At 40.2% G+C, this 23,178-nt stretch overlaps 3 protein-coding genes across 4 annotated transcripts; 1 reads left to right on the forward strand and 2 right to left on the reverse strand.

Annotated features, from left to right (window-relative positions):
• The first annotated feature begins 205 nt into the window (after positions 1 to 205).
• Positions 206 to 11,478, forward strand: dnmt1 (DNA (cytosine-5-)-methyltransferase 1). 2 transcript variants are annotated; one of them, XM_028042077.1, is made up of 35 exons: positions 206 to 438; positions 852 to 888; positions 1,109 to 1,216; positions 1,919 to 2,159; positions 2,266 to 2,338; positions 2,433 to 2,514; positions 2,604 to 2,644; positions 2,733 to 2,787; positions 2,885 to 2,968; positions 3,055 to 3,164; positions 3,244 to 3,362; positions 3,445 to 3,537; positions 3,611 to 3,762; positions 3,845 to 4,032; positions 4,175 to 4,189; positions 4,766 to 4,946; positions 5,042 to 5,139; positions 5,263 to 5,410; positions 5,937 to 6,052; positions 6,129 to 6,330; positions 6,407 to 6,540; positions 6,693 to 6,872; positions 7,566 to 7,790; positions 7,878 to 8,070; positions 8,174 to 8,264; positions 8,358 to 8,492; positions 9,027 to 9,309; positions 9,395 to 9,536; positions 9,639 to 9,805; positions 9,891 to 10,068; positions 10,147 to 10,342; positions 10,420 to 10,583; positions 10,816 to 10,932; positions 11,048 to 11,144; positions 11,224 to 11,478. In XM_028042077.1, exons 1-35 carry the CDS (start codon positions 392 to 394, stop codon positions 11,256 to 11,258), a joined length of 4,527 nt encoding a protein of 1,508 aa, XP_027897878.1. In that variant the 5' UTR covers positions 206 to 391; the 3' UTR covers positions 11,259 to 11,478. The 2 variants fall into 2 exon arrangements, with proteins under 2 accessions (XP_027897878.1, XP_027897879.1); XM_028042078.1 differs by lacking the exon at positions 4,175 to 4,189.
• Positions 11,479 to 12,777: 1,299 nt separating this feature from the next.
• Positions 12,778 to 15,416, reverse strand: eif3g (eukaryotic translation initiation factor 3, subunit G). Its single transcript, XM_028042079.1, has 10 exons — positions 15,328 to 15,416; positions 15,196 to 15,242; positions 14,497 to 14,585; positions 14,295 to 14,354; positions 14,104 to 14,208; positions 13,628 to 13,823; positions 13,426 to 13,536; positions 13,191 to 13,327; positions 12,953 to 13,059; positions 12,778 to 12,876 (listed from the first exon to the last, which is right to left on the reverse strand). The coding sequence occupies exons 1-10, from the start codon at positions 15,348 to 15,350 to the stop codon at positions 12,861 to 12,863; spliced, it is 891 nt and encodes a 296-aa protein (XP_027897880.1). The 5' UTR covers positions 15,351 to 15,416; the 3' UTR covers positions 12,778 to 12,860.
• A 411-nt stretch (positions 15,417 to 15,827) lies between these two features.
• On the reverse strand, positions 15,828 to 21,778 carry ppan (peter pan homolog). The gene is made up of 14 exons (XM_028042959.1): positions 21,555 to 21,778; positions 21,139 to 21,309; positions 20,952 to 21,053; positions 20,813 to 20,863; positions 20,454 to 20,624; positions 20,193 to 20,269; positions 19,877 to 19,984; positions 19,654 to 19,777; positions 19,493 to 19,571; positions 19,172 to 19,301; positions 18,932 to 19,089; positions 18,439 to 18,846; positions 16,986 to 17,040; positions 15,828 to 16,890 (listed from the first exon to the last, which is right to left on the reverse strand). Exons 1-14 carry the CDS (start codon positions 21,567 to 21,569, stop codon positions 15,957 to 15,959), a joined length of 2,583 nt encoding a protein of 860 aa, XP_027898760.1. The 5' UTR covers positions 21,570 to 21,778; the 3' UTR covers positions 15,828 to 15,956.
• Positions 21,779 to 23,178: the final 1,400 nt, after the last annotated feature.

Here is a 23,178-nt window from a genome sequence, read left to right on the forward strand (position 1 = left end):
TATCAACCAAGTTAAAATTGTTGCATTGAGAAAAAATTATCAATAAAGGATTAGGATTGTGTTTCCATGTATGAATTACATGTTAAAAGTTATTTCCCAGGGCAAGAAGAAGTGAAGCTATTTGGGAAACGGAAAAGTCGGCTCTTGTTGGCGTTCTAAGCCAAAAGATTCGGCTCCCGGAAAGGAAACGCAAATCCCAACGTTACATTCCGCGCGAAAACACGGCCTGCGCGCCCGAACTGCACATAGCATCCACGTTAGGAAGCGTCCACAGACTGGCGGGTCACTGTGGAGCCGTGCTGTGGTTAATGACAGCGGGCTCAACTAGGTGTTTTAACAGTTAAAGCAGTTTTATCGTGTTTGTCTTTCGGCTTTTGAATAGCTTTTTACGATGCCATCCAAAACGTCCTTGTCTTTGCCCGACGACGTGAGAAAGAGGTATGGTAATATATATAAAAAAAATGCTACTATTGTGATATGTATATAGCAATCTACAATGCTATATTGGGAGTTACAACAGCAGGACTGGAAATTTGTCACTTACCCCGCTGCTTATGACTGCTGAACTTCGCCGCTTTGCTTGCAGTAGCATCTGCAGCTAGCGTTAGCTTGTTGCCAATTGTCAAATTCAGCTGGTAGGTTTTCCTTCTCCTGATATTAGCTTGCTAGCATGGTTAGCCTCACAATGGATGGGTTCGTGTGCGTGATTTGGCGCCACTCATGAAGTTTTCTTATTTATGTTTTTTCCCCTTTCCCTCTGTTAACCTGATTTCAATATTAGAATATATAAGTCGGCGTCCTATTCCTTTGGCATAACTGTATCGTTATCTTGTCATGTGTACTGGGTATAGGTTGCAGAAGCTGGATGAAGATGGTTCTCCAGAAGAGGCAAGTAAAGTTTGTAATCAATAACACTGTACTACTGCTTCGTGCGACCCATGCTGTAATAGTTATTCCCTCTGCTTCATTAAAATCTAATAACATTAAGTTTGGTTTCAGATTTTTTTTTTAACATGACATAATTAAGGAAACGCAATTGTGTCATGTAAGTTTGTGTTTTATTTTTTTTTAACCTGAAATTTTCATTACTGTGAACTTGTTATTTCAGGATCAGGTGAAAGAGAAGCTAAGGTTGGTGCAGGACTTCCTGCATGATGACGCTCAGGACCAGCTGACCAACCTGGAGGAGAAAATGAAGAATTCAGAAATCTCAAAGGTCAGGGATTCTATGTATTTATTTCTGTTCTTGCCTAGCTACATGAATACATATCACTATATTGAAAAGTACATTTGTTTTAATGATTCAGTTGCAAAAATGAAAACTTGTGTTGTTTTTTTCTGTTGACTTTGGTAGCTTAAGAGTGTTTCTGTTGACACCTGATTAATTCCTGCATCCCATAAAGTCCCACAGAAGCCTTAAAATCACCCACTTATTGGGTCAGGCATGTGCTTTATTAGCAGACTTCAGCTCATCTGTGTTATTTGGATGTAATCTCCAGACAGTTTTATCAGCTGAGGGAAGCATGCAGTGGTTTAAGGTTGCTGAGTATATCCCTGTGTTTGAGGTGATCTTGATAAAACAGCCTGTGTCAACTGCTGAAGGGGACATTTCTCCCCCAAATCATCACAAACTGTGGAAGCTTCACATTGAACCTGAAACATCAAGAATCCAGTTCTTCATCATTGTTCAGTCCTCTTTTGGCTACAGTTAATCTTGTTGCCTGTGCTTGTCTTAAAGAGATTTATAACTTTTAATCGGTACTAAAGTCATAATCATATTTACTAATCCTAAAAAAATCACGGTGCATTTGACATATTTAACCTTGAGTCATTTTAATCTAATTCATTCCCTCATGATTTTCTTATTTGTGGAGATCCTCCTATAATCTGCCATGCAACTTTTATTTTTTTTCCTCAGGAGGTTTACATCTCTAAAGTTAAGGTCTTGCTGGGCAAAGAGCTTCGTCTTGAAAATGGCTCGCATGAGGACGGCGTGGAGCAGAATGGCAAGGCGAATGGGTTTGTTAATGGCTCCCATAAAGATAAAGAGGACGAAGATGTAAATATGGCGACAGAACAGGAAGAAACAGAAACCAAGTCACCACCTGCTCTCAAAGGGAAAGGTGGACGCAGGAGCAAGGCAAACTCTGAAACTAAAAGTTAGTCTAACACTTATTCCAGCAAATTCTGATTTTTCAAGAGCTTGAGTCACAAAATATGAATGTTTCAAGAGACATTTTTAATTTTTTTTTAACTATTTTGTAGAATCACCGACCAGTACCAGAGTCACCAGAAACAGTGGCAAACAGCCAACCATCTTGTCAATGTTCTCTAAAGTGTACGTATCGGCTTCATGGGTTCTGAAAAGAAAAAGGAGAGTCAAATTATTTCTCTCAGGAAGTGGCTGACATTAAAATGGATTTGCTTTACAGTCAGAAACGCAAATCTGAGGACTTGAACGGAGAAGCTATCAATGGAATAAATGAAGCGCAGAAAGAAGACGACACTGAAGAGGTGATGATTTTATTGATCAGCAGATATGAATGTCTGATCAGGGTTGGACTTTGAGTGTTTGTTAAAATCTATTTTGCACTGTGTTGCAGACTCAGGTGGAGAAACGCCTCAGGGTGGATTCTGATGAAAAGTAAGTCCTTACCTATCCAGATTTATTTATTGTTTTTCTACTCCTGGAGTGAATTCATTATTTCCAACTTTTGACTTGTTTTCTGCAGACTTGCTCCAGAGGAGTCGAAATCCAAGATTACTAAACCAGGACCTGCTGCAAAGGTATTGAGGTGCTTCTTTAAACATTGATGCTGTGGTTTGTAACAACATGAACAGCTTCAGCGTTTTCCTTTGACTTTTTTTTTTTTTTTCTCTCCAGACGCCACCTCCTAAATGCCCTGACTGTAGGCAGTATCTGGATGATCCAGATCTGAAGATGTTTCAAGGGGATCCTGATAACGCGGTGAGAGCTTCGTGGTTTCAGATGGTCAAAGCCCGTCAGGGTGGCGTTTAATTCCAAACCTGACTATTTTTAACTTCCACCTTCAGCTTGAAGAGCCAGAGATGTTAACACATGAGAGTTTGTCGCTGTTTGAGGCTAATGAGGATGGATTTGAGAGCTACGACCATCTGCCACAACACCGGATCACAAACTTCAGGTAGGGGATCCGGTCTGGATCCAAGCTGCTGTGTGCTCTGTGATAGTTCTTGACTAAGTCGTGTGGTGTTTCTTTGCAGTGTGTACGACAAGCATGGCCATCTTTGCCCATTTGACTCTGGGCTGATTGAGAAGAACGTGGAGCTTTACTTCAGCTGCTATGTGAAACCAATCTATGACGACAGCCCGGGCTTAACCAGTACGACGGTTTCCTTCAAGACGTAAACCTTTTGTTGGTTGCTTGTAACTCTACAAATTATTCTCCGTTTTCTTCGACTCAGGCGGTGTTTTTGCCAGAAAGCTTGGACCCATCAACGCCTGGTGGATAACTGGTTTCGATGGAGGAGAAAAGGCTTTAATTGGATTCACAACATGTAAGTTCTCCTCTTCTTACCAAATGCCTAACACTGTTTAAGTGACTTGCTAACATCATCTTCATTTGTGCAGCTTTTGCCGATTACATCCTGATGGAGCCCAGTGAGGAGTACGCTCCCATTTTCGCACTGATGCAGGAGAAAATCTACATGAGCAAGATTGTGGTGGAATTCCTCCAGAAGAACCCAGACGCCACCTACGAAGATCTTCTCAACAAGATTGAGGTGAGCTCTTGCGTGAAATTTGAGCACTTTGGGTTTTTTGTGCTGTGATGTAGCGCTGACCGCCTTTGCCTGTTTCCTGCAGACCACCGTCCCTCCAGCAGGACTGAACTTCAACTGCTTCACTGAAGACACCTTGTTGCGCCACGCCCAGTTTGTGGTGGAGCAAGTGGAGAGTTACGATGAGGCCGGCGACTCAGATGAGCAGCCAATCATTGTTACTCCCTGCATGAGAGATCTGATCAAACTGGCAGGAGTCACCCTGGGAAAGAGGTAAAGATCTGTGACCATGAGCTGACAATGAAAGCTCCTATAAACAAGCTGTTGTTTTTTACTACTTTTGTATTCGTGTATTCACACTCCTCACTCCTTGTCTCCCAGAAGTCTAATATTCCTTTAACATTTCCTAATGCAGCATGCAGCTGTACTGGTAGGTAGGCTTTACTGTGGTTGAATTTAGCTTGTTTGTGGCTGTGTTCATGTGAAACATTCCAAAGCTTGATGCTCAAAGATCCATACCATAGTTCATGCTAGCATTTTGTTTTTAACCACGGTTTTGCTTTATATACCAAGTTATTTTCCTAGTTTAAGTATAGCATTTTTTTATCAGGTAGGTGTGTGAATTGGTGCCAGTGAAATGTACACTTGGTTTCAGGCCGTAGCAGCAAGTTTGTATAGCAGTCTAGTTTTTGCTACATTAATGTGTTCACTTTTGGTTTGAGATGTGTAAACTGGTAGTTCATAAAAAATAGTTTGTCTCTAGAAGAAGAAAACAGTAGCTGATTTATTAAATTTTCATCTTTAAAATCAGATTCTCCACATTCAATACTTTCACTTCAAAATGCTTTTTCCATCTAGAGTGTGTGTTTCATTTCTTTGCTTGTTGCGTTGCATGGCCTGACGCTGGGGTTTAACGGCCAGAAGCATCACAATGTCATCACTTCACGTGCGATGAGGTGAAACCAAAACAACAGCTTTAAATTAAATAACTTTCTTCTGTTGACAGGAGAGCAGCCAGAAGACAGACCATCCGCCACCCAACTAAGATAGAGAAGGACAGCAAGGGACCAACCAAGGCCACCACAACCAAGATGGTCTACCAGATTTTCGATGCCTTCTTCGCTGATCAGATAGAGCAGAATGATAAGGAGGGAGGAGTCAAACGGCAGCGCTGTGGAGTCTGCGAAGTGAGTTGGAGAAGCTCTGATTTACGCCAAGCTATGGTGATCCTTCACTGCACTTCTACATGAATAAAACGTTTGATTTTGTCTCCCGTCTCTAGGTGTGCCAGTCTCCTGACTGTGGCAAGTGCACAGCCTGTAAGGATATGATCAAATTTGGAGGAAGTGGCAAAAGCAAGCAAGCTTGTAAGCAGAGAAGGTGAGGATGTTAAAGCAGCAAAACAAAACACAAATTTAGTTGTTTTTTTGGGGGTTTTGATCTCAGTTTGCTCTTGCTGTTTTAATGTTAAACATGTTAGACTTTGTAATTCTTTTCCCTTAGATGTCCAAACCTTGCTGTAAAGGAGGCTGAGGATGATGAGAATATTGAGGAGGAAGATGTTCCAGCAGAGAAGACCAAAAAGGTTCTTCAAACCAAGAAAAAGAGACAGACCCAGTCCAAACTTGCATGGGTTGGTGAGCCTGTTGAGGTAGGATTTAATTTTGTGACAACAGGGTTGGATTTTCTGTCAAACGCAATCTGCATAATGACAAAAAAACAAAACAAGATTCACTGCTTGAGATTTTGGGAGTTTAGATGTGCTGTGATACCTGCGTTCTGCCAGCAGGTGGCAGCAGCATTGCCATTAACATGCATGGCAACCAGCAGTTGCAGGCTGAAAGTTGTCGTAAAGCATGTTTCCTTTGACACGATTTACAGTTTCCTATTAATATTTGTAGCTCGATTTTGAGGTTTAATGAAAATGGTCACCATGAAGTGAGGCAGATTTGTCAAAACTCAAATCAATTTCATGATTGTAGTGCTTTCTAGGACAGAAACCCAGGCTGGTTATTTGCAAAACATACATAATTTCTTTTAAATAATCATAAGATATCCAGTGTGAAGTGTTTTTTTTTTTCTTTCTTTTTTTTACAGTTTTCCTTATAAAGCACCTCAGGTTTTTGTCAAATAGGAGTGCTGGTGTGGGCATGGGTTTTAACTCTGATTCTCTTCAGACCGCAGGGAAGAGGCAGTACTACAAGAAGGTCTCCTTGAACGATGAAGTGCTGGAAGTGGGAGACTGCGTCTCAGTTTCATCAGAAGATCCGTCCACTCCTCTGTATCTGGCAAGGTATGACATCTCTTTATGTCCTCTAACACCACAAGGAGTCTAACCTGTTTATAGCTAATGAGATATTTCTTTTCAGGATCACTTCATTGTGGGAGGACAATAATGGGAAGATGTTTCATGCCCACTGGTTCCTCCGTGGGATCCACACAGTCCTCGGAGAGTCCTCTGATCCACTGGAGCTGGTTATCGTCGATGAATGTGAAGACATGCTGCTCAATTATGTACAGGGAAAAGTGAACGTCATGTACAAAGCTCCATCAAACAACTGGTTCATGGAGGTCAGTTGGTGGTCTTAATGAACTATGTATTGCATTTTGTCCTGAATTGTTTATTTAGAGGGTCCATTTATTTCAGGGTGGGGTGGATGTTGACCTGAAGGTGATTGATGACGATGGGAAGAGTTTCTTCTATCAGTTCTGGTATGACACAGAGTTTGCTCGGTTTGAGACTCCTCCTAAGACTGAACAATCGGTAGACTGCAAGCTCAGGTAAATGGCTTTTTAAATTTTAACCTGTTCAGTAAGATTAATAAAAAGGCATGTAAAAGAACTTGTTTGGCATCGAATAATGCCAAGGATTACTACTTTAGTTTTCTAGCTTTTTATGATGTTTCATTAACATTGGTTATGTTTTCATTTAGATTCTGTGGCAGCTGCGCCCGTACTAAAGAGCGAGATGAGCAGGAAGTACCTCGAGCGTTTGAACCCCTGGAGAATGAGGACAGTGACAGCAAGGCTCTGTATGCGTTGGCCTGCTTCAAGGGAGAACAATTCAGGGTTGGAGACAGCGTCTACATGCCTCCTGAAGCCTTCAGTTTTAGGTAACAAAATGAGTAGATTTCTGTAGCACTAGCGGGTAGTTATTACTGCCTGACACTATGGTATCGGGCAGTAATAAGAGGGCTGTTGGAGATGAACTTGATTTATATTTGGTGCAATTAGAAGTCCAGTGACTGAGAACAGAGATGCAAACAAACTGTTGGAAGCCAACCAATCACTGACCTTTTGACTTTTATGGAAAAGCTACAGTAAATTATGCAAAAGGAACCAACACTTGTCAAAACGCTAATCAATTTCATGATTGTAGTGCTTCGGTACCATTCCTAGTTTCTGATGTGACCTTACAAGCAATTCTGTCAGGCAATTTGGTTCATTGTTCTGTACTTTATAGACTAAAAACAAGATGTCATTCAAGCAACCTGCAAGTTATCGAATGGTCTATGAGAAATTGTCTCGATTTTATTCAGGATTGACTTGAGTGGTAGACTAACTGATCTAATAATTGACATGGTTAAAATGTGGGTCATGGTCCATAATAGCTGTTTTGTGTAGAGCACCTTTTATGCAGCAAAGTGCAACAAAGTGATTTATGGTATTTAAAACTATGAAAAAGCATGCAAATGTATCTATATCTATATTTATTTGATTTCTAGGTGATCTAGAAAACAACTGAAGTTCTCAGTTTAAGACTGTTACCTAAACCATCATGTGATTCACCTTTTCCTGTTTTTAAGTGTGAAACCAGCCAGTCCGGTGAAGCGCTCCCACAGAAAAGAGGATGTGGATGAAGATTTGTATCCGGAGTACTACAGAAAGTCTTCAGACTACATTAAGGGGTCAAACCTGGATGCCCCAGAGCCTTTCCGTGTTGGCCGCATCAAAGAGATTTTCTGTCATCGCCGCAGCAATGGAAAATCAGACACCTCAGAGGTCAAGCTGAGGCTCTACAAGTTCTACAGGTACACGTTTCATTCATTTTCAGGATCTTTAAGGGTCTTGTTGTGTAAAAGAGTGAAGAACTAACAGATATTTGTGTAAATAATCAGGCCGGAGAACACACACAGAGGCGTCAAAGCCAGTTACCATACAGACATCAATCAGCTCTACTGGAGTGATGAGGAAGTGACGGTTAGCATGTCTGAGGTACTTGGACGCTGTCAAGTAGAGTACGCAGAAGACCTGAATGAATCTGTCCAAGATTACTCCAGCGGTGGACCGGACCGCTTCTATTTCCTGGAGGTACGTCTATTTCCTCTTCTTTTTTTCTGTTGTCAATTCAAATTTGCCTGAATTAAGCATCTCTTCAGTGTAGCATATGTCTGATATTTGTTCTCTCTTACAGGCTTACAACGCTAAATCAAAGAGTTTTGAAGATCCTCCTAACCATGCCCGCTCTTGTGTTCATAAAGGGAAGGGGAAGGGCAAAGGAAAAGGTTGGTTTTTGAAAAAAAATAAATAAAGGCCTACATGAGATCTGGATGTTCTTGAATTTGTTGCTGACCGATATTTCACTTTACACTTATCAGGTAAAGGCAAAGGAAAAGCATCACAAGAACCACAAGAGTCTCGCATGGAACCACAGGCACTTAAAGTACCAAAATATCGCACCCTTGATGTTTTCTCTGGCTGTGGTGGACTTTCTGAAGGCTTCCACCAGGCTGGTAGGTTAATCTTGCATTTCAGTTACCAGAATATTTCATCAAACACACAAATGTGTTGCCCAGAATTTGCTCTTGTTGCTGGGTGTCTGTATATTTTTAAAAGGTTTTAAATTCATGTTCCTAAAATTAAGACCTTAAAAGGTTTTAAGTTCATTTTAAAGAATGTAAGTTGGCCTTAAATATGCTAATTACAGCTCTTGAGTGTTGTAGTAATACTATTCAATCTCGTTTGTAGTTTTAGTCGCATTCAGACGTCTTCAATGCATTCTATGACTCCAGGCAGCCGCTAATTAGCTGCTAATATACCCTTGTTAGCTAGCTAGCTTATTTTTTGCCTCCATTATGGATAAGTGCAAAATTATCATCAGTTTTATTGACATTTGTTTTTGCCACTGGCTAACTTCTGTTGCCAGCCCATGTGAACCAGCAGGATTCCCTACATAGTTTTTACTGTCTTAACTTTAATTCCAAAAGGTCTTAAAAAGACTTAAATCTGACTTGCTGAAGCCTACAGATACCCTGTGTTTCCTTCAGGTATCTCCGAGACCCTCTGGGCTATTGAAATGTGGGAGCCTGCTGCACAGGCGTTCAGACTCAACAATCCTGGCACCACAGTTTTCACAGAGGACTGTAATGTCCTTCTTAAGCTGGTCATGTCTGGAGAAAAGACCAACTCCCTTGGCCAAAAGCTGCCTCAGAAGGGAGATGTAGAAATGTTGTGCGGCGGACCTCCTTGCCAAGGTTTCAGTGGAATGAATCGCTTCAATTCTCGCACTTATTCTAAGTTCAAAAACTCACTCGTGGTGTCCTATCTGAGGTGAGTGTCTTATTGACTAGCCATGAATAATATTACATAGAAGACGATCCAGTTTGGATTGCTGATTGAATGGCTCCTCATGCAGTTACTGCGACTACTACCGGCCGAAGTTCTTCCTGCTGGAAAACGTGAGGAACTTTGTATCCTTCAAGAACTCCATGGTCCTGAAGCTGACTCTGCGCTGCCTAGTGCGGATGGGCTACCAGTGCACCTTTGGAGTCCTTCAAGTGGGTACCACCATTCAGATCGCTCCATTTCTGTTGTGGATGTGTGAAGCTGTCCTGGTGAGGCTAAACCAGATTGGCGCTCTGTTTTCTCCTGCTCATCAGGCCGGTCAGTATGGCGTTGCTCAGACCCGCCGCAGGGCAATCATCCTGGCTGCTGCTCCAGGAGAGAAGCTTCCTCGCTACCCTGAGCCTCTCCACGTGTTTGCTCCCAGAGCGTGCTCGCTTACCGTGGCGGTCGATGAGAAGAAATACGTCAGCAACGTGACGCGGTAAAAAAAAACAAAAAAGTTCGACCTATGCAGGTCTGCAGATCTCCCGAAAGCTTGTGGATCTAACTGTTCTGTTGTGGATCAGAGGGAACGGTGGCATCTACAGGACCATCACAGTCCGGGACACCATGTCTGACCTGCCCGAGATTCGCAATGGTGCTGCTTCTTTGGAGATTTCCTACAACGGAGAACCTCAGTCCTGGTTCCAGAGGCAGATCAGAGGCTCGCAGTACCAGCCCATTCTCAGAGACCATATTTGCAAGGTAAGCTATATTTTAGTTTTCACATAACCTCATCACAAATTACTGCTGCTCTTGTTAAATACTAATTTCTGTTTTCAGGACATGAGTGCTCTGGTTGAGGCCAGGATGCGTCACATCCCTCTGGCTCCGGGCTCCGACTGGAGAGATCTGCCCAACATTGAAGTTCGGTTAAAAGACGGCACCACGACGAAGAAGCTACGTTACACGCATCATGATAAGAAGAACGGACGCAGCAGCACCGGTGCTCTCAGAGGAGTCTGCACCTGTGCAGGAGGTATGTAAGGTTCATTTACTTGATTTCTAATAGAATTGATGATGATCTCCAGCTGAAGAAATGTCTGGTTATTTTAGGGAAAACCTGCGATTCTGCTGACAGGCAGTTCAACACGCTGATCCCCTGGTGTCTGCCCCATACTGGGAACCGCCACAATCACTGGGCCGGGCTGTACGGCAGACTGGAGTGGGACGGTTTCTTCAGCACAACCGTTACCAACCCTGAACCCATGGGGAAGCAGGTATGTTCTCTCTCTGGAACAGATTTTTATGGCTAATCATTAAAAGTATTAATCTAATACCTTCCATAGTTTTGAGAATGTTCAGTTCTCAAAACTATGAGAACAGAACTAGTAAGATCTAGTAACCTAGATCTTACTCATGGCTTTGAGTAAGATCTAGGTGCTTCTATATAATAATAAATCTTTTTTTTTTGTCTTTCCTTGTGATTTTAACCCAAACCTGTAACTACAGGGCCGTGTTCTGCATGCAGAGCAGCACAGAGTTGTCAGTGTGAGGGAGTGCGCTCGCTCTCAGGGCTTCCCCGACACCTACCGCTTTTTTGGAAACATCTTGGACAAACACAGACAGGTATGTTCCCAAACAATTTAACATTAGGAGATTAAATTATCAAGGGTCTTGATAATAATAAACAAATAATAAACTCTTTATCAGCATGATCAGAAATGTGTTTTCTTTTTCCCAGGTTGGAAATGCTGTACCTCCTCCACTCTCCAGAGCCATCGGCCTGGAGATTAAGAAATGCATCTCAGACAGGATGAAGGAGGAACAAGCTACAGCAGGTGGGTAATTTGGTTTGTCTGCTTTTATTTCTCCAAACCTGCATTTACCATTTAAACTTATTCAGGTTTTTTTTTTCAGACATCAAACAAGAGAAGATGGAGGTCTCTGATTAACTTCTATATTTCCATGTTTTAAAGGTTTTAATGCTGATGTTGGAATACTTTTTAAGTAATCTTGACTTCACTGTCACCAAGTGGCCACTATGTACTATGTAGTAATCATTCCATATTGAATCTTAATTGTTTTTATTCATGTTGTCAAATGTTCAATGTGGAATAAATTGTATGTAGATTTTATATGTAATATTTCAAATAAAGTCCTTCTGAAATTGTATGTGATTGAATGGAGCAGTGCATTAATACCAGCAACGAGGATGCAGCTTTGTATAGACAAGTTATACTGTATGTCCACCAAATAGTAAAAATATTTTGGTATTTACATCTGCATCTACTCCTTACATATTTCAACATAATTAAATTTAATGAATAAGTGGATTATAATTTTCTGTTTGTGATTTAGTTCCAACTTCTAAGCATATACATGTCTTTTAAAAATTGCAAAACATATAGTTTGCCACTTCATTTCTTGGTTTCATTATAGATTTAGCTGTGCTGCAAGGTTTTTACCCAAACTAACTATTTCAAGATGCTTGGGTTTCCTACCATCTTTCACACACATCCAGCTCAGCAATCAGCAATAGCTGGAACAAATTTAACTAACAAGTCAAGATGATTTATTTCAGTAAATCTAAAACTTCTTAGTGTATAGCTTCACTACATACTGATTTTTCTATTTATTTAGGTAATAATGGGCTATAGCCTGAAATCTAAAACCCCAGTAAGGGAAGGTGCCAAGTCAGCTTTAAGGTAGAGGGAAACAAGAAGGGCTTTAAATGAATTCATAAAACATGGACAATGCCAGATTAGACGCTACCCAAATAATCTGTGGAAACTTCAAACTGTGGAACCTCACTCTGTCCACAATTTAACTTCCAAATTACTTTTGTCTGAAAATGATTTTGGACCACTGAGCCTCACTCCCATCCATTTCCTCCTCTAATGTCTTTGGTTTAACAGAGAATCTGGACCATATTTTTGATGTCTGTGAGGCAGCCCACACCTTGATAACCTCCAATCTTTAGAATGGGTTTACCATCCCATCAAGACTGATTATCTTGGTTAGTAGTACATTCTTACTCAATTTGTCTGAATACTACCAGTGATTAATGGCTTGTACAGCCCATGGCAGTGACAGAAAGCTGGACAACTGTAGAAGTTAAGTCTTCACCATGATCAGGCTGCCCATAATTTTCTGAACAGACATTTAGGTTTTCAAGAACTAAGCCACAATCAAAAATAAACTTAAGATCTATTAAGGTTATCCTTTTGTAATTACTGAAATAACTTAAATTCCAAGTCATGTTATGAATGTTTACAGCCACTCCTGTGTATTTAAGAGCTCACCTCTCAGGTAAAGTTTTATGCAGAATTTAAAGAAAAAAAGAATCCTCTTTCAATTTTAAGAAACTATAAACAGCTAAGTCTAGGTATAAAACTTAGCTTATACTTTATTTAAGTAAAACAAAACTTTATATTATAATCTCTGCCAAAGCCAAAGGATATACAACAAGCAGATAGTGACAGTTTATCTTTATTTAGATCATAGTCACACTTTACAGTGACAAAATCTGGCATGTTGAAAGTCTAATGTATCCCTCAGTTGTTTGAAGGTCTGCAAAGAGAAAATAAAAGTTAGCAATAAAAAAGCATATTGTTAATTTAATACACAAAATTAACTGTAAACTCACTTGGCCCATTCAACATTGAGAATAAGATGATCATATCCAAATCCTGACACGCCTGCGATGGCTCTGGCTGCATCCTCCCGCCGGTGGAAACTGATGAAAGCAAATCCCTGCAGGAACGATAGCATTAGATCAGAAAACTGGTGCTTGTCATTTCTGGTCATAGTCTATAAAATCCCAATGCACAATGATGACAAACGGTAATCAACACAGCAGAGACAGAAAAACAGTGAGTGCCAACCTTGGACTGTCCGGTATTCTTGTCTTTCGCCAGATAAATTCTTGAGATGGAGCCAAATGGTCTGAAAAGCTCCTGCAGGTCGGTCTCACGGGTGTCCTCAGACAGGTTGGTCACACGGATTGTGGCATTATCATCAGCTGTAAGGGTCAATCATTCGGTGTTTAATCAGATTAATATTTAGATGCTGCTCAAGAACTGAAATGCAGAAAGTCATTGTGCCTTCACTAATACTCACCCCTGCGGTTAGGCTGCATAGACTCTCCTCTTCGCGTTCCTCCATCCCTCAGACTCGGGGGAACGTATTTTCCAGTCTTGGTTTGCGCAGGCTGCACAGGTTCTGGTTCAGCTGGTAAAACACAAGAGCAAGCCGTTTTAATTCACAACCACGCTTAAATAATAATGATAATATTGAGTATTAAATAGTGAACAAATAGTACCAGAGCCAGGAGACTTCTCTTTGTCCCCAGTAGAAAGACCCAGCTGTTCAGCCAGCTCCTTCTGCATGGGACCTAGGGTGTCCTTGTATGGACAGCGGGTTGTCCAGTGGTCGCCTTTACAAATACGACAGGACACAATCTTCTGTCCCTTAAGTTTGTTCATGGGATCTTCTTCCTGATCTTGAGCATTTAAGTCCTGCAAAAATGAGAGAAATTAGCAACTCAGGGACAAGTTACAGATTCTGCACAACGTATGTTAGAGATTATTACTCCATTTTTCTTACTAATTTAATTAGCAAGGTGAGAATGTTTGTAGAGTTGTTTACAAAGTCAAATGAAGGCAAGTTCAGATTACTAAAACATTTTATCTAATCCACTGTAAAGTGTTCTCTCATCCTTTTATGGATGCCGCAAGTTATTGTTCCATTATTAAGCTGTGAACAACACTGGGTTTAATAAGTGCAACGGATTCTCACATCTTTGCTGGATATAAAGGTCATAAAGACGTCGTCGCTAACTGTAGTGGTAGCAACATTGGGACCTGGTGCATCACGCTCAGAGTTGCCAAATTTCTTCCAGTTCTGCAATAAAAGAGTGAAAAAATATTACATCATTTGGGACTTTTACCGCTGATCATTCAATAGGTGAATGCACCTTCGATACAAACCTTCCTTCTGGCAACAGCTTTGGATGCTTTCCGTGTCTCGATCTTGAAGGTCCGCACAATCTAGACCAAAAACAAACAAAAAAATACATACTAAATATAATTTTATTAATAAAGTACCACTATAACAAAATAATATATATAAAATCATGGATTTATTGCATATTTTCACTTTAAGTGTGAAGTAATGTGATCAAATAATTACCTTGGATTTTTTTCCGTCATCATCTATTTTATAGTCAGTGACAGTTTTTATGTTTCCTTTAATGGTTTCCTTAGGAGATGGTAGAGTGCCTGTTGAAAAAGAAAAGTTTTTTATTCCAAATCTACAGACTTCGGGAAGATTCTTCAACAGTTATCTTCAAAGTAAACTTTTAAAAATCCCCATGAATAAGACATGAGTGACATGTCGGACAATCATAAAGAAAACAATATAATCACCAGTTAAAATTATTCGTGGTCAAACTGTCGAAAGGAAAGCTGAACTTCTCCATCTGTTGTCATGTCTCCTATTTTAGCTTTGTCCAGATATCAAAACGAATATATTGACAAATTAAGCTAAATATTAATCAATTTGCAGTGGCCTATGTCTATCATAACTGTCTAGCCTTCCGTAGACAGCCCTTAAACATGCTGGAAAACACTGCCTCGGTCCCTGTCATCATGTCCGCTTTCTAATTATCTGATAGCAATTGATCCATTTTGGATCGTTAGAAAAAGGTTTGACAAATATCGCTTTAAAGCTATTTATCCCGATCAGTCAGTGGTTACATTTAACTTGCTTTTAATGCCCTACAACCACGTGGAAGTGGAAGCCGCCTAGCCGGGCCTCACTCTCCTCTGGCGGACTGCGAACTACCGGAGCTGTGCTAACGTTAGCTCCACAAGCTAAAATACTCCTTACCTTCATCTCCTTCCTCCTCGACCTGGTCGGCCCAGCTGGGCTTGGAGCTAGAAGTCAGAGTTGGAAATTCAGTTTTATATTCGTAAAATACTGTAAAAGCAGTCGGAAACAGTTAAACCTAGTGAAACTTACTCGTCGTATTCAATCGACGGCATCCTCTCCGTTAGCCTAGCTTCAAGAGGATCACCGCGAAGTTGCAGCACATACTTCCGGCACTGAAACTTCGCAATAAAGGTCTAACGTGATGCCAATTCTTTCAAAAATAAAAGTTTATGGACAAAATTCAGTTCCCTGTACTAATAAACAAAAGACAATCCAAACTAGCATATTAGTACTATGGATGTAGAATGCGGATAATTTGGGCTTCTTTGTCAGCCACATGTAGCTTTAGAGGTTAACTATGAACTCCTTTGTAAGAAATTCTCCTGGTTCATTGCAGTACATTTACAATATAATGGTAATTATTTTATTTTCCTGCAAGTTGCAGGAAGGAAACTACATCTTGTGTTTACTCTATCTGATATATAAACTTGTTGCATGACCTGAAACATTAAGTTTGACAAAAAAGTGAAAACACATTTGATCCCATTTGTATAAATTACATGTAAAGAATAAAATGAGGAAAACTTTGAAAAAAAATGAAAATTTTTATTACAAACAGATGTGATTAAATGTATTTAGCACAGAGCTGTGACATTTAGGCATCTTACAAAGATACATGCAGCAAAGTTATGTTTAGTCTGAAACCAGGCTCTACTTCCTCATCCTTCTGGGTTGTCTTCTGAGCTCTTTCCACAGCATGCTACTCTAATACTGTCAAACACAGCCATGTAGAGTATGGGATGGATACACATGTTCAGCGTTGCCAGTCCCTTGGACACTTGGTACATTTTGTAGACCCAACAGTTTATGCTCTTGGGGTCACTTTTCCTCAAATACAGATGATAGACTTGGTAGACATGATAGGGCACAAAGGAAACAGCATAGAGGACAATCACTGATGAGACTAACAAGGCAACTTTATGCTTTTCAAGTGTCGTTATGTTGACATTTTTCCACACAACCCGAAACAACAGACAGTAAGAAGTAAAAGTTACTATGAAAGGAACAAGACAGCCAAAAACAGCAAGGAACACTCTGTAGATAAAGTCCGACCTGTCGTCAGACGTTTGGTGACAGAAAGCCACACATAACGTGTTGTTATTGTAACTGTGTTGACAAAGAGAAGCAAACTTCAGCATAGGGCTCGAGATGACTCCAACAATAATCCATAAGATGGCACTGATGACTTTGACATGAAAAGGTTCCACATACAAGCGGGTGAAGAACGGGCACACGATGCCTATGCAGCGGTTCACGCTTATTGTCATGATGAAGAAAATGCTCACATACAAGTTGCAGGTGAAAAGGAACCTCTCGATTTTACACACAGCCTCGCCGAACAGCCAGTGTTTCCCCAGTGCGTAGTAGACAATCAGCAGAGGCAGGGTGAGGATGTACAGCAGGTCACTGATGGCCAGGTTACAGGAGAGGACAACACCGGAGTGCCAGTTGCGTTTTTCTTTGATGAGCAGCAGCCACAGGGCAAACGTGTTTCCTGCCAAGGCCACCACAAACTCAACCCCGTACATGGTAGGGAGCAGGCCAATCTGAAACTTCTCACATTCAGAGAAGTTGACTGCCATCCTGTTTTCTCTAAGAAATAAAAATGGAGTAAGGCATTAAGTCTACACAGATTTCAATCAAGAAGTAAAAATAACTTCAGCTTACCAAAAGGCAGACATGCAAACTTTATTTTGTTGGTGAAAAGGCTGAAGACAGGAATTGCTCCTCGATCATCCTCCGCTGATAAGTGAGTGATGAACAGCTCAGAATAACACAAGACTCACTTCCTTATGCTCTGGCTTGCATTGTGCAAGATGCAGAAGGAAAACTGAGCTGTGACGACACCAGCACCATCCACTTGCCAATATTACAATACAAAAGCCTAGTTCATGTCAGAACTTTGTTTAAAAAGCGACTTTGTACTAAAGACTAAATATGAAGAGATGGTCGATTACCGTCTGCAGATTTTGAGTGGGAATGCACAACATGGAATAAAAATACTTAAATTACAAAATAATAATAAAAATGCACATTTAATAAATAAAAAATAATCAAAATCAGAAACTAGTTTGGTAGAATAACTATTTGCAAGTGGAAAATATATGCAACCATGTTGCCTACTAAAGCCTACTATGGCCTAAATAAAAGGCAAAATGAAGCATTTACTCTTTTAGGGTTGTGACTAATTCTCTGAGCAAAGCTGCATTTGAAAGTGGAGCCACTGACTGCAGCATTGAACAAAAAAAACCATTTCTAAAACATCTGAGTGCAGAAGCAGATATTCAGTTATTAGAATGCCGTCTGTACCGATCATAAAAAAAGGATGTAAACTCACTTCAAGGCTGGTTAAGGAAGTGGTTTGAATTTTATTTTTAGAGTGTTGCTTGCCCTCAAATACAGATGACAGCAAAATGTTATGTGCAAAGGTCATTTTCATTAGTTTAGATAACATTTAGATCTGACAGTGTTCAAATATTTTCAGCAGCATTTACAAATGATTGCCAGAACGTTCTGGTTTCATGGTGTGTTCTTTAGTCGTAACATACTGTACATCTTAATCTAGATTTTAGTTTTTCCTTGCAGTGCAGTTCTTTGCTTAGATTTGTACTCCAATTTAGCTTCAATAGTTCAGATTACTTTACTTTCAGAGAAATTTATAAAATGGCATCAGATTATTGATAACACCAAATATGTAACCATCATTTTCCCATCCTTATGCTTTACATTCACTTTTAACTGTTGAATGCTTAATTCTTTGTTCTTCAAATTTGATTCTCCACTATTGGGTTACAGTGAGAAGCTAAAAAAAAAAAATCTTCCCAATGAAGTTAATCTAAAGCAAAAACACTATTTTATATTAGAATACTTAACATTAATGAAATGTACAAATCAATGAAAGACAAGAACTTCAGAGCTGTTATTTAATCAAAAAAGGTTTTATTTTTGTTCTGAAGTCAACAACTATAAACTGATGAACATTTCTGTAGTTTTTTTTTTTTTTTTTACAATTTGTTCATTTGAAACTGTCCAATAACATTTATTCAGACTTAAGCAGTAAGAGCAAATACATTTGCTGCCTTCTGTTGCCTTTGGAAGGTACTACACCCAAAGTCCAAATGAAGGGGAAAAACAAAGTTCAGCGCTTTCCTTTTGTCCGTGTGAAGCTTTGCTTTCCACCTGCACCTTTCCTCTTGAGGCCAGACTTGCCTTTGTGACCTTTTGTCTGAAACGTTTTGTCCTTGTTTCTCTTTCCATCAAAGTTTTTGCGTGAAAATTTATTTTCCCTCTCTCCAGATCTCTTAGAGCCAAATGCTTTTCCTGGAGGCCGCTTTTTCTTCCCAAATGCTTTCTCCTCATCTTTAGATTTCTTCCAGCCTTTTCCATGAGGAGCTTTTCCCGTTTTGTCTCTGTGCTGCCCAACTGCACCTTTTCTTTTTGGTGATTTAGAATCTGGTTGTTTTGATTTACCAGGGGACAGCTTTCTCTTCTTGGCTCGGTCGTGAGATTTCTCTGGACGCCGCCTCTTCTTGGCCCCCGGAAACATATCTGCATTGTGGAGAAATATGTTTTAAGGATTTAAAGCAAGACTAGTGCAACAAACGGTGCACGGCTGTTTGACTTGAATACTCACCTTCATCTGGTTCTTGCCCCACAGCCTGTCTATAGTACTCCACATCATCATCAGATTCAACAGCAGCTGGCCTATCGTCCTGCATCCCTGGATCTTCCACCTCACTGTCCTCCTCGGCTTCAGCTTGTTTCTTTTTTATGCCTTCCAGACTCTTTTTCCTTACAAGATGAAAATATTTTACAGACTTCAAGTATTAATAAAGAGAAAGAAAATTGCCCAATAATTTTACGTTCAAATTACTTGTTCTCTTCTCGTTTCTCTTTCTTCGTCGCCACATTTTGCTCCTGTGTTTTCCTGCGTTCCTCCTTTTCCTTCATCTTCGCCTCCTTCCTCCTCAGGATCTCCTGTATTTCTTCCTCTGTCTTGGAAACTGGCACAAAAAAAAAAAAAATCCAGACTGAGAAACGGTTTGTGCCAAATGTGCATGAGGCAAATAAAGAACTCAGGATGAATCAGTAAGCGTTTACTTGTAGAGATAAATCATAGAATTCATAATGCTATTGTCATCATGTTCATCTGGACATTTGAAGCAGAAACAAGCTGGGAGAAACATTCACTCACTCATGGAGTGGTAAAGAATGCTCCCGTCTCCCATCCCTTCCTGGATCTTCACCAGCTGCAGCGTCATTCGAGGACCGATCTAAAAGGAGAAAAATGAAACGGGTTCAACTGATCCATACGGAGTGGAGGAGTTTGACGTATTCTAGTCGCTTCGTACGCACTTCGGTCAAACGGACAGCGCTCTGCTGGGACGGCATGTTGCCTCTTCCGGAATACATCTGTGGCAGCTCCGTTATGTTGTGCTCGCCGTCCTGCTCGGCTTCACTTTCAGACAAGTTCGCTCCCCTGAAGAGTTGTTAAATAAAGAGTTCAGATACATTTTTACTTTTGTAAAATGGAAGCAATCTACTTTTTTCAGTGCCGCGAGAAGTAAAAGAATCTTACTTCACCAGCAGTTCAGTGATATCCTCAAACTTGCTCATATTGGGGAACTTTTCTTGCATTAGCTTCTTTATTCCTCGGCTCATCCCCACAGGGACGACCTTCAGGCTACTGCAGGACGAGAACAACAAAAAACTTTTAATTTGTTACTGAAAAAAACTCAATAAATAACAGAACTCTGTCTTTAAGTGTGAAGGCTCATCAGTGCGTTTACTTTAGACATGCATCATGACAGTGTCAAGTCGTAATCTGTCATCATCTGAGCCCATCACTTCAAAATGCTGATATTAGATCAATACCTTAACAGATCATTACTTACTAGTGCCGAAACTGAATTTCCTGGGATGCTGGGTCAAAACTGAACAGTACACACCTCTTGATGCTGTTGATGTTTACCTAAGAAAAAAAAAAAAAAAAGTTATACCCAAGGCTTAAACTTGTATTATGCTGAAAACTCATTTCACAACAACAAATCAGATAGCGTTTACTTTTGAGAGATCTTCACAGATACTCAGAAGACTATACTGTCATCACATCGTTCTCAACATGAGGTGGGTGATTTTTGTTTTACTAAACGCACCTTTTGGACGTTTATGGAGGGAAACGTGTTCTGGAACATGGTGGCCATGAGTTTCACGTGCATGCCATCCACTCCAAAGTTGCTGAGGATGAGAAGTGGATGGTGGGTGAACTGCTGCTCATGCATCCTGTGCTTCTTCAACGATGAAACCACATCTTTGATAAGGGAATACTGGAAAGGAAAAATAAAATATAAATGTCCTGAATAAATGTTGATTTATAATTAAAAGGGGTCATCAAATGGCTTTGATAGCTTGGGTTCATCAGTGCGTTTACCTTGAAAAACATCACTTTACAATCAGGTTTCTGTGCGTCATCATGTAAACCCAATAAATTTGACTTGGATGTTACAAAACTTACCTTGAGGACCTTAAAATAAAGCATGGGGCCTTTGGGAAGTCGAGCGAGTCTCTGGAAGGAGAAAGAAAATTAAACTGATGGTGACGCAGTCCTTATGTGAGAAAACTGTATGTAGGTCGTGATCAGACTCGGTTCTCACCATGTTGATGCTGTCGGGAGTTTTACCAAAGATAATGAAGTGGGTCACCCCCAGGGGTCCTGCTACAGACACAAAATCCTTAAGGAGATTTTTTTTCCGTACCTGAATTTTAAAAATAAGAAAGTTACAAGCATGATGAGTGGGTTGTTAAAGCTTGAGCAGACCTTGCTTTAAGAGGATGACAGACCTTCAGAGACTCTGCGGTGTAAGGCTGCATGACTTTCCTCATGTCCTGGACGAGCTGACCCACGTTTTTTCCAACCTGACCTCGATGAAACACGAAGGAGTGGGGCACAGACCTGTAGGCATCCTCAGCCACGTGGATGGCTTGTCCTCGGGATTTCTTTTGGTTTTTAGTCTAATGGAAAAGAAAACATGAACAGAACTCATTACTGAGGTTAAATATCTAAGACGCAAGTTTCTTACACAACGCGAACTATGAACGTGATGCAAATTTACAACCCAACACATATACATAAATGTCTCTCCACCAGAGCTGGTTATCATAAAACAAGGCTTTTTATCAAAGACAAGTCAACGTAAATGGCACGTCTATGTAAATGGTTATTAGCCATTAGCTCCCATGCTATGTCTGGCACTTACCTTTGATTTCCCCATGATTTAACTTGAAGCCGACTGAATAGTTTCACCACAAAAACTCGAAAAATGTTGCTAAAGTATATATAAGCTAACCATACTGATTACATAAACTGGATCAGCTAAATGTTTCGAACCACTAAAGTTGAAATAATAAGCTTTAAAGTGGACTACGTTCTTTCCACATGGTGTTCTCGCTATGTGCAGCACACTAATATGTCCGTGCTTCTTGTTCAGACGTGCTAGTTCCGAGCTATAGGTTTGACCACAAGAGGGCAGAAAAAAAGCGCACAATGAAAGGTAGAAATCTTTTTGACCACTAGAGGACAGAAGACGTGCAAATCGTAAGATCAAACTCATGTAGTTATTGTACAGTATTACAGAAATAAATACACGAGTTCAATGAGTAAATAAGAAAATTGCATTATCTATGAGTAAATAAGAAAATTGCATTATCTATAAATACATCTTAATATATTTTAAGCAGAGAAAAACTCTTGTGTGCTTTAAAATTGCTGGACAAAATAAAGTACATACATCAACACTTGTGAAACCACATGCTTTACATCTCTATTGTTACGACCCAGCTCAGCCAGGGGGAAAGAGAAGTAACATTAAAGAAACCTAGATGTTAAGGTTTATCAGTTTGGAATTTATTGTTTGGGTTTGACAAAAATTAAAGGTAAAAAAACTCTACAGTCAAAAGTTAAGGTGTCATAACCAAAAAGAAAAACACTGAACAGGAATCCACAAAACAACCAGAGTTGGAACCAAAGGTCTTAACCAAACAAAATAGGACCAAAACCTAAGGTTAACAACAAACAAGGTTAACAACAAACAAAACTCTAGTAGGCTACTATAAGCTTACATACAAAGCCCTCACAGGGACTATCACAAGTAACAAAGATTTACACAAGCTCACAAAAAGACAATGCAGTATACAGCAGTCAACAAACACCTGGCAAAGTGGCAAGCTGTCTCAGTAAAGAGTCAGCTGTGCCTTCTCCCAGGAAGTCTTGGGTTTAAAAAGGGAGGCCTCATCAGGGATTGGTGGAGCTGATAATTGGTGAGCCAATCAGCTCTGCTGTAGACCTCAGGGAGTGGCGCAGGAGGATTAGGGCTGCAGCCAGTTCCCAATGGAATTAATTTCATTAGAAAGCTGCAGATATACAGAAAAGAGAGAGACAAAGGAAACATACCAGGCCACCGGCCGTAACACTATCGATCAGAAACTGATACACACGAGTAAGATACATTTTTGGGAGTTGTCCTTACTAACATTCACAACTGCCCTCATATGTGGAAGAACCAAAATAGGTCTATGTCACATGTTACTTTACAACAGCCCATGCAATATTAAACAAAGTCATTCACAGATTACATTATATGAAATAGAGCAAGCCCTAAAACCCAGTTGCTCGATTCACAGTTTGGACAGAGGCAATGTACTGTATGTGTGATTTATGTCTTGTTTTGATTATTCTTGCCCATTTCCTGCAATAGCAAGAAAGTTATAAACATATGATTTAAGGTCTAAAATGTAAGTATTATTCACAGCAACAAATGCAAAAACTCAAATTTGAACACAAACAAAGATTTAAGCAAAAACGCCTAAGAACTGTATGTTTAT

Source organism: Xiphophorus couchianus, chromosome 16 (assembly GCF_001444195.1).
Source record: "Xiphophorus couchianus chromosome 16, X_couchianus-1.0, whole genome shotgun sequence".
In the NCBI taxonomy this organism is placed as follows: Eukaryota; Metazoa; Chordata; class Actinopteri; order Cyprinodontiformes; family Poeciliidae; genus Xiphophorus; species Xiphophorus couchianus.